The following is a 10,755-nucleotide window of genomic DNA, read 5'->3' on the forward strand; positions in this document are numbered from 1 at the left end:
CTCTCTCTCTCTCGCTCTCTCTCTCTCTCTCTCTAGCTTATATATTACTTGCAAAATAATTTCAAATACAAATTTGTCAGTCTGGCAATCTGCAGACTCAAAGTGTCATATTTTTGTACTACAGGAAGAGGGCGACAGTCAGTGTCATCTATCTGTTATTTCCACAAACGGACAAATAATGAATCTCGCACTCTGTAAAATATGTATGATCTATTTCATGATCTATTTCTTGTTCTGTTAAAGTTCTGTAATTCTATTCTTACGTTCTTCTATGCAGTACAGATGTTGTTTCAGCTCAGAATCTGGAACAAGAAGATAAAATGCCATTAAATTAATTGAAGAGTAATGTACTGCACTCTTACAAAGTAGTGTAAGTGTAAGAAGAAATAATGAAAAAAACAGTTGAGCTCTCTCCCTCTGTGGTCCAATTTCACCAGGGGGCATAGATTAACCCCATGTATGTGTGTGTGTTTCACTGAAATCCTTGCATATTCTCTTAATTTTAACAACCTGTGCCATTCAATTACACAAACGCACATTTAGCTGAAAACATACTTTACACTTTCACTGTTTTATTTTAATTATACTTATTTCAGACTAACCCTACCCCTAAAAGAAATGCTTTTGCATCCTTTTGAATTGTTGAATTCCCCATCGAATCTGTATCTGTTTGCAGAAACACGTGTTTAGCAATATCTGAAAAGTACTAGTGGCCTGTAACTGCACAAAACTTGTGCTGTATGCATGAAAAAAATCACCTCTGTACCTCTCCTTCTCTCTCTCTAAGCAGGCATACCAAAGACATTGTGTAAGACTGCAGAGGTCAAAGTTCAGTAAAGATGAATGACAGCTTCATATCCCAGAAGGCAAAGAATGAAAGTATGATGACACAGTTTGTTATTATGTATGTTTATGGTAAGTTAGAATTTAAGTTCAACTTCTTATTTAGTTTAATGGCATTTCTCCTGGAACTGATCTGTTCAGTGCAAACTTTAGACTTCAAACTGAGGAAAAATGCTTTAAATAAACACAAGTATTCACATTTGTCATCAAGTATATCTGACACTCTGCGTTTACATTTGACATTCACATTTACAAATCTCACACAGTAGGTCTGGTTCATATACATCATCAAAACCTTACCAGTAAATGAAACACACACACACACAGGTATGAAACACAGCTGAGGAGCAGCGTGTGCCCTTTGACCTCTCATTAGTGGGGGCGTGGGGGAAGGTTCAGGTTACAAATCCAGCTCTGTTTGCTATTCAGGATTAAGTCCCCCTCCTTTCAAACCCCCAAAGGTGAGAGGTCATAGTTTTTAATAAGGCTCAGTTTGAGAGGTTCATATTTTTATTACCGCTTCTTATTGTTGCTCAGTGTGAGGTATGTTTGAGTGGTTTTGATCACCATCACGTTTTTTTATTTACACGTTGTTAATGACAAAATGTGACATACACTCTTAAAAATAAAGGTGCTTCAAAAGGTTCTTCAAGCGATGCCATAGAAGAACCATTTTTGGTTCCACAAAGAACCATTTAGTCAAAGGTTCTTTAAAGAACCATCTCTTTCTTACCTTTTTGTAATCTGAAGAACCTTCTTTCGCCACAAAGAACCTTTTGTGAAACAGAAAGGTTCTTCAGATGTTAAAGTTTCTTTATGGAACCTTTTAGACAAAAAGGTTCTTCTAGGGGATCGTGAAGCACCTTTATTTTTAAGAGTGTAAAGCCATTGCACGGGATCAAAATCAGCACATATTATAAATTCTCACCGACACTCTTTTTTCTCAAAGCATTCATTTTTCGAGCTGGTGTTATCTGATACCTGGCTGTCTCTCATGGCAACCGGGTCACCTAGGCTGTTTGGGAACAGGTGACAATGCTCTTATTTCCTTTTGTCTCTCTTGTTCTATTGTCCAGTCCTGTCCTACTTGGTGAAAGGAGTCATGAACTACAATGCTGAAAGACTCCCAGTAATATTGCCGAGATGATGGTATATTCAGATTTGGTTGGCATCCAAACTAGTTCTCTCAGCTAAATTTCAGAGAAAAGCTTTGGGATCTGAAATTGCTTGGTTGGTTAGCTTGAGTTTTTGTGGTCTTAAAAAATAAATAGTTCACCCCGAAATGAAAATTTGCTAAAAAAAAAAAAAAAAAAGTACTCACCCTCCATCCAAGATGTCAGTGAGAACAGAGAACAAATTTGGAGAAATTTTGCACTTCATCACTTTCTCACCAATGCATCCTCTGCAGTGAATGAGTGCCGTCAGATTAAGAGTTCAAACAGTGGATAAAAACATCACAATAATCCACAAGTAATCGATTATTTCACTTTTGTGATGTGAAAAGTTGTTTGTTTGTAATAAACAAATCCATCAAGACATTTTTAACTTCAAACCGTTGCTTTCACTAAAATGAATCCTCTATTTATAGTGAAAAAGCCATCTTGTCTGAATTAGGGGAGAAATATGCACAGATCAAGCACCATTTACAAGTGCAAACAGTTCTAAACAAATATTTCAGTGGATTTTGATGTGAGAGGACAACAAGAGTTGGAGTTTTTCCACTGGAAGAAGTGTTATTATGGATTATGGACTGGTATTTTGACCATAACGATTTAAAGTTAAAACGCCTTCATGATGGATTGCTTCTTATAAATGCACAGCTTTTTCACTTCAAAAGATGTTACTTGATGGACTGGAGTCATGTGAATAACTTCTGGAATATTGTGATGGTTTTATCAACTCTTTGGACTTGCATTCTGGCGGCACCCATTCACTGCAGAGGATCTATTGTTGAACAATTAATGTAATGCTAAATTTGTCCAAATCTGTTCCGATGAAGAAATAAACTCGTCTACATTTTGAATGGCCTAAAGGAAAGTACATTTTCAGGAAACATTTTTTTTTTTATCCTGTAGCATTGCATTTGAGATTCACGCAATGCCTGTCAGTGGCATCTGACTGTAACAGTCATTTACAAATCAGAGAGAATTTCTCTGTCTGTTTCTCTACCTCCTTCTGGACACCCCTAACAGGAGACGGGGGCCTCCAGAAATCGCCCTCCTGTTTATTTGAATTTAGAGTCTGAGACAAGAGCAGCTTGCTAACAAGCTCCAGGCCACCAGGCATGTGCAAACGATCACCGCTGATTTTCCAGCACCCGGACTGGCCTTTCTGTATCAGGTCTCTGCTTCCCTCCCCTCCCTGGCTACTTAAATCTTTTTATTTGCATGTTTCCTGTCCGTCTGAATATTTAACATCCACTGCAGACATAACATGAAAACGCAAACAAATCTATGTCGAAAGTTTACAAGATCTCTCAGTCTTGAATGAAATCACTCGAATGAGGCTGTTTTTCCAGTATAAATATTTAATGAATCACTTTTTGTGCTTCTTATTTTTAATTTTTTAATTTTTTAGAAAAATACATAACTTTAACATTTTTGTTCATGCTAAAATATTATTCACAAGGCTGTTTTGCTTTTTGCTCATATATTTACAGCCATACGTTAGCTCATTTCACACCTATATCCCTTTAATTTCTGACAGTCCTGTAGGAGACTTTTCATTCATTTCTAAAAGTAATTTCTCATTCCCAGAATGGCTGCATAGCTTTCGTCATGGAGTTAAATACTGCAGATGTCAAACCAGCACCAATAACAATAATAAAAAAAAAAAATGACAGGCAACCTGAAGACCAACCAAACGTTGAGCCTCAGAAAGCAAGGAGGCACAAAAAACAAACTCAAAACCAAAAACTACTGTAACCAAAAACACACACTCTTCCATATACAAACATACAACTCACTCACATACACAATCATATAAAGTTTTTTCACATTTACAACTGTGCTGACATGTCTTTTTAATATCTTTTCAGACGTTTTTGGTTTAATGTACAGTATAAATTAAAAGCATGATTTTTCTTATTGCTTGTTATTGCTTTTTAGGTGAAATTAGTTTTGACAGCAAATTCTCATTGAATGCTTGCAGGGATGGATCATTGTAAAACCCAGATGGTAAGTTTAATCAAATCCTTTAGGAAAACAATTGCTTTCACTATTTTGAATGACCTGAAGATTTAAGTTACCCTCATTTCTGTCTGAAAACAGTTTGCATGTCAAATAAAACAAGTAGTTCTTAGCATATTTTGTGCACAGATAATACCCTAAACTTTGACAGTCGTACAACATCTGTTCCAGCATCTGTGACAAGCATTCGATTACCGTCCACCATTCTGACTCATCCCTTAATTTGTATAAGCAAACATTGTGTATTTGTATTTATATTTGTATTGTCTACATTACATATTATTTGCCTATTAGTAATGCAACTGGAAGCTGTAGGCAATGTAATGTCCATGACAATGCCACAAAGATTGTCACAGATTTTGTATTTTAAATCTGCATGTGAATAAAGTGTGTCTGTGCATGTGTGTTTCCATAAGGAGGTGACCTTTAAGGTCTGACTCAGATGACACATGACTGGATGTCCACCTGTCTGCTAAACTCAACACTTCTTGGCAGAAACTAGCAGGTGACTCTCATAAAACACACATACGTCCACACTCCCCACTATGAGAGGAAGAGAGACAGAGGGAGTGACAGAGAGAAAATGAGAGCTGTCTTTTACTTGTAGTTAAAAAATGCATGTAAACACTTAAAATAGTATGAAATGATTGATGGAAGGGATATAGGCCTAGAGGAAATATGGAAAAAATATTCTTCTTATATACCAGGGGTTTTCAAACTTTTTGACTCCCAAATGATTATTCCCATAGCAAAGGAGACCATTCCTAAAATATAAAAGGCAGCTATATATGTTTGTGTATAAAGACCCAATTTCTACTATGAAAAATAAAAATATATATTTAAGTGTGTTTAAAATATTATCTGGAAAATATTCCGTTTCTATTATGATACTCTGTTTCCTTTTTCTACATATCAGTTTTGTTAGATGTAGAGAAACAAAGAATAAAATAACTAAAAACAATAAAATTAAACATTGTAATTAATCTCTGGATTTTCAGCCAGAATAAAACAATAATAATGTCATGTCTATGGACCTCCTAGCACTCTCTTGTGGACCTCTGGGGGGTCTCTGGACCCCAGTTTGAAAACCTCTGTTATACTTATAGAGTATAGCTGAAAAGGTACCTGTGTGTGTGGAAATAGAGAGAAAGAGGAAAAGGAAAAAAAATAACACTTTCAAAAACTGTGTTCTCCAAATATGACTTTGCATAGATTCTCCAAACCAAACTGACAGATTCGTCAAAATAATTTAATACTTAAAAAAACAACATCAAAATATTCAGAGGCTGAAAACATAAAAAACTCTCAATCAGTATTTAAAAATAATGTTGGGATTTTTGGTAAAAAGTCTTTTACCTCTTTCTCCACTTAAATTCAAAGGTCAGTCATCTCTTCCTCTATATGCACAGTTTTTAGTTTTGTCAGTTGTTTTCCCCTTCATCCTCCATTTCTCTCATCTCGCCCTTCCCTCCCTCTGAAACCGCACACAGGAAGTCTCCATTTAGGTTTGAGGTCATCTGGGCATCATGACCTCTGAACTCACCGGTAAGGTCCGTTTGGGTGAGTAAGGGTGCGCTCACTGTGAGAGTGGTGTATTCTTGTTGGGTGGTTGTCATGGTTGTGTTAAGTGAGGTGGGGGAGCTGTGGGTGGGGTCAGGACTGTAACCCAGGTGGTAAAGGTATCCACCAGGAGTCTCCATAGGTTCCTTCTTCACAGCAGACAGTGTGTGTACACTAGCCAGCCCGTAGAGTGCTGTGCTGGGCTCAAGAGAGGTCAGCTGCAGCCTGTCCTGCTCCTCCACCTGGTTGTGGCACATAGAGGCGGGAGCAGGAGAACTGCCATCAACAATGCCTGACAGATGACAGAAAGAGGAATGAGAAATGACAGAAGATGAGAGAGAGGATGAAGCTCTCAAACCTTTTTGGTGGTATACAGATATTATAAGGATATACAGTTCATATTCAATTATTATTTGGTTGAGTCGATGACCACAACATAAACCACAACAAAAAAAAAAGGGAAAATTCTGACATTTTATGATTTTTTTTTGTGACTTACAATGCAAGGATGGATTAAATGAATCAAAGGTGACTGTAAAGACTTTTATAATGTTACAAATGATTTACATTTCAAATAAATGTTGTTCTTTTGAACTTTCTGTTAAACAAAGAATCCTGAAAATTTTTTATCACAGTTTCCACAAAAATATTAAGCAGCACAACCGATTTCAACTGTGATAATAATAAGAAATGTTTCTTGAGCAGCAAATACATATCATATTAGAATGATTTCTGAAGGATCATGTAACACTGAAGACTGGAGTAATGATGCTGAAAATCCAGCTTTGCCATTACATGAATGAATTACATTTTAAAGTATATTTTTAATTTTAAATTGTAATATTATTTCACTATATTACAGTTTTGCTCTATTTTTGATCAAATAAATGCAGCCTTGGTGAGCATAAAAGACTTCTTTCAAAAACATAAAAAAATCGTTTCTTTGACGCTCCTAACAAACACAACACACCTGTGGTCTTCTCATCTTGCACAAAGGATTGATGTTATCTTGTGAGTGATGTTTGATGAGACTCACCTGATGAGGTTGAAGAAGATGATGAGAGTTGCAAGGAAGGAAGTACCACCTTGTTGCTGAGCAGCGAGGTCCCATTGCCTTCAGAAACCAAGTTGTAACCTTCAAGCTGCAAGCCGTCAGATGGAGTCACATTGAATGCCGAGCTAATAGACGTGGTCTGGTCCTGGACCGACACATCCTGCCTCACATTCTCTGCTTTCACCTCTATGTCTGTCCCATTCACAGTGCAGTGAAACGAGGTGTACACCAGTGCAGGGTCTACCCTTACCGGTTTATCCTCTCCTGCACCATCCATCTCCACATCTGCCGCTGATCTGCAAGCCAGGGACTGGAGTCCCAAGTTCATGCCACTGAAGAAGACGTGTCCTGTGGTGGAGAGAAATGAAGGGGTGCCATTGTGGAAAACAGAGGTGGGAGTGTTGACTGAGACTCTGTTAAAGATGACAGATGCTGGTGAGACAGAGTTCCTGCTGTCTCCAACCTGCTGGATGATGACCCCAGCCTCCAGAGCTCCAGAGCAGAGAGACACAGCTGCATTACCCACGGTCCCATCACTGCAGGTCAACATCGGACACGGGGACAGAGACTCCTGACCTTTACTGCTCTCATCCTCCGTACTGTGATTTCCATCTGACTCACTGAGAGAACGTGAAAGACAGAGAGATGAGAGACAGTGATTGTCTTCCTTTTTGTCTCCATCCTACACTTTTGCTCATTATAATAGATTTATGTTCTGTATAGTTATTTAATCTTCTTAGCTACTTAAGTAATTTAGTAAATCTTGTTGAATTCTTAGATTTTTATTTAATTTTATATTTTAACACTTTTAATTGTTAATATTACTTTGTACTATTTCATAATACACACAACTGAAATAATAAGATATCACAAACTGAAAATGTTTTGGTAATGCAAAATTGGCGCTAGCAATGGCAAGGTCATGGGTTCGATTCCCAGGGAAAGCAAGAAATGTGAATGTGCAGCTTGAAAGCAATAAAAGTCTCTTTAAAGAAAAGCAACTGCTAAATGCTTAAATGTGAATTGAACAATAAAACATGCAGAGAGAGTCCACCAAATCATAAAAACAAAAACATATTTGCGCCACTGGAAAATGAAAATATAAATGAAAGCAAATTGTATATCTGTGCTTACTGTGAAAATACAAGATAGAAATACTTGGACAAATTATCAAACTCATTTAGTATTTCTAAACTGTCTGAAAAAGATCAAATCCAGGTGTCCATATTCACTTTAATTAATTATTTAAAACAGAACAGTCTAAATGTCTATTCAAATCTAGAAATAACTTGCTAAAAGATTATTTTAATTTGTATTGCATAATGGAATTAGTATTTTTTGACACTAATGTTGATGATTTTGGCAATACTATATGCTGAACACTAGTACCAATGAAGTACTCTGAAAGAAAGGGAGAATATTGAATTATTACTTTTCACTCCCTGCATAACTTTACATGAGCACGGACTGACGCAGCTGCAGGGAGATGTAGACGGGAGCGCGCACAGACAAATGGAGAGGTGAGTATCCACTTCACACCGCGGGACCCCCTAGATCACAGCTTTCATGTGTCTGTGCTAATCCTGTCTATATTACATAGACTCTTTTTACGCACGCACGCACACCATTTGGCGCAATGAGTCCTATGGCGACACAACCCCGCGAACACAGCATGACTTCACAAATGGTCAGCTTTATTTCCACAGTGCCCCTCGCCAAACGGGGATGGGCCGCCAGTGACGAAAGGATAAAGTTAGCTGATATTTTAAAGTACGATACAGCGCGATTCATCCACTGACAATATTTCACAGTGCCTTCAGCTGTTCAAACATAAATTCGTTTAGTTGAGAGAGAAGGGCGCGTTTAGTGAATGACTGCAGCAGCTGTGTGACTCCGACAGGACTTCCACAACTGTTGTATGTTTTTGGCATTTAATTTTTTAGCGATAACGTCATTACGTTACGGGAGATTACTGACTGTCTGTAGCCTACATGAGTTTTGGCCGTTGGGTCGCGTTCTTAAACGCGCCTCTAGACCACTGCGTTCTGTTCTATTTCTTTGTTTTCCATTTAAAAACATTTCAGTATTGTTAAATTATTATCCCACTATTTTTACTATGATATAGGCCTAGCCCTGGGGTTTAGATAAAAGTCATTTCAATTTTGTTAAAACACTGATAATCTATTGCACTTTATAAAAGGTAATAATGTTTGTTAATTATATTAATAATAAAATGCTACCGATCAAATCTTTGTTAGAGGGGTTCCTGGCTGTAACTCTGAATGGGGGTCCTGAGTCTATAAAAGTTAAAAACGCCTGACATGGCCTATTAATATTATCACATTTGCCACACTTCCACATTTGGCATTACAGAAAAGCACAGTTTGTCCTCTATAAAAAATGCATGCATGTTCTGAGTAATATTAGCAAAAACACATTGCCAAAGATGAATTGTTAGGATAAGAACTGAAACTTTTTTGGAAATGTTATGGAGTGCAGGCACAGTTGTAGCCTAAATTTAAAATGGCCTCATTCACATATAAAATATGTGATAAAATACATGATTGATGACAAAAACATTCCTGATCAAGATGCTTCAAGCATCGTGTGACATCAGATTTCTGTGAATGGAAAATTATGTATGTGTTGGAGGGAGGTCACTTCCACCAGGTGCGCTGGAGCTTTGTTCACAAAGAGAAAAACATTAAAGTGAATCCTGTATTGCCAGTGCATGTGTGTATGTGTGTGTGTTAAAATAGAGTGCTAAAGAGGAGGTTTTCCTATCCCCTCTGGCTAAAAAGAAAAGTAAATAGTTCGGAGTGATTTATGTGGTGGGGCGAACCTTACGCGTCAATAGATCCTGAGTAGCTACTCACTCAAAAATAAACACACACATACACGAGGTGGTGACTCACGCGATACATTTTACGCACACGTCCTTTAGAAGCTGCCTTTTAAAGTTCCGATCAAAGCATGTCTTTTTCTCTATAATTTAAGATCATTAAGAATAAAGGAAAGATGAGTCTAACTGTAAAAAGACCGGTAACAGCTCACAAGTTGTCACAATACACAAGCAGACAAGCAGAAACCTTTTTTAGAAACAATAATAAAATGCTAAGATCTCTCAAAAAACTTTGCCTTAACTACTGTATCTCAGTCTTGTCAATAACCCAATTAAATCTCTTGACAAACGTCTTATAGTCATTCATTCACTGAAAAAAGTTTGTGTTTGTGGTTTTCTAGTTTTTCTCACCTTTTGGACTGCGCCTCTGACGGGTTTCTGTCTCTCTGCCTTCTGTTTTTGAACCAGTTGCTGACCTGTGTGAGGGACAGTCCTGTGATCTTGGCCAGATTCCTCTTCTCGGCCGGGGACGGGTACCGGTTCTGCTTATAGAGGTCCTTCAGAGCATTCCTGGAGCGCTCTTTGAAGCAGTACACCGTCTCCTCTCCATCCCAGATGGTCCGGGGCAGGGGAAACTTACGTCGCAGGCGATATTTATCCACTGCGCCCAGAGGTCTACCGCGGGCCTTCTCCGCCTCCGTGTACCGGGCTTTGTACCATAAGTCCTGCAGGGCAGAGTGGCACGAAGGGCTGAAGCTGTGGCTCTCCAAGATGCTGTAAAGCTCCTGGTAGCGCGCCTGGTGGAAGGCCACCAGCGCCTGAGCGCGGAGGATACTCTCGTTGCCGCGCAGTAAGTCGCTCTGCGGGAGAGACCACAGAAACCGGGCGAGTCGATCCACGTTGCCCCCCTGCTGAAGAGCCTCGCAAACACACGCAACCTGCTCCGGTGAAAAAGCCAAAGAGGTCGCGGTTGCTGCGGGTGAAGTGTGCGCAGACAAAGAGTCCATAGTGGGCATCTTGTGCTCCGGTGGAGAAGTCTGCCCGACGAGCATCCCTGTGGCCACAGGAGTGTCCAGAGTCAGGAGTTTGACGTGCCCCCGGCTGTCCGTGGAGCTCTCGAGAGGCTCCGTGTACTTCACATTTTCCTTTTTGATCTCGCCTGCCACTGTCACTTCACTGCAGGAAACAGACATTGTTTTTATTCTTCACCTCAGATTCCTTTAGTCCGTCACCCCGCCTCGTTTCTGCCCAAAGCTGATCAGGTTACC

At 38.9% G+C, this 10,755-nt stretch overlaps 1 protein-coding gene across 1 annotated transcript; it reads right to left on the reverse strand.

The window, feature by feature from the left end:
- Positions 1–5,361: 5,361 nt before the first annotated feature.
- Positions 5,362–10,755, reverse strand: LOC107668780 (homeobox protein SIX4-like). Its single transcript, XM_016460764.1, has 3 exons — positions 9,899–10,755; positions 6,628–7,265; positions 5,362–5,883 (listed from the first exon to the last, which is right to left on the reverse strand). The coding sequence occupies exons 1-3, from the start codon at positions 10,678–10,680 to the stop codon at positions 5,453–5,455; spliced, it is 1,851 nt and encodes a 616-aa protein (XP_016316250.1). The 5' UTR covers positions 10,681–10,755; the 3' UTR covers positions 5,362–5,452.

This window comes from Sinocyclocheilus anshuiensis, unplaced genomic scaffold (assembly GCF_001515605.1).
Source record: "Sinocyclocheilus anshuiensis isolate Anshui unplaced genomic scaffold, SAMN03320099.WGS_v1.1 scaffold72, whole genome shotgun sequence".
NCBI classification, from domain to species: domain Eukaryota; kingdom Metazoa; phylum Chordata; class Actinopteri; order Cypriniformes; family Cyprinidae; genus Sinocyclocheilus; species Sinocyclocheilus anshuiensis.

What these genes read in the sequence shown, in the direction of transcription:
- LOC107668780 (XM_016460764.1), bottom strand. Translation starts at nt 10,680, where the DNA reads ATGTCTGTTTCCTGCAGTGAAGTGACAGTGGCAGGCGAGATCAAAAAG. An exon ending in TCAGAGGCGCAGTCCAAAAG is followed by an intron (nt 7,266 to 9,898) that starts GTGAGAAAAACT and finishes ACGTTCTCTCAG; the next exon opens with TGAGTCAGATGGAAATCACA. An exon ending in ATCTTCTTCAACCTCATCAG is followed by an intron (nt 5,884 to 6,627) that starts GTGAGTCTCATC and finishes GTCATCTGTCAG; the next exon opens with GCATTGTTGATGGCAGTTCT.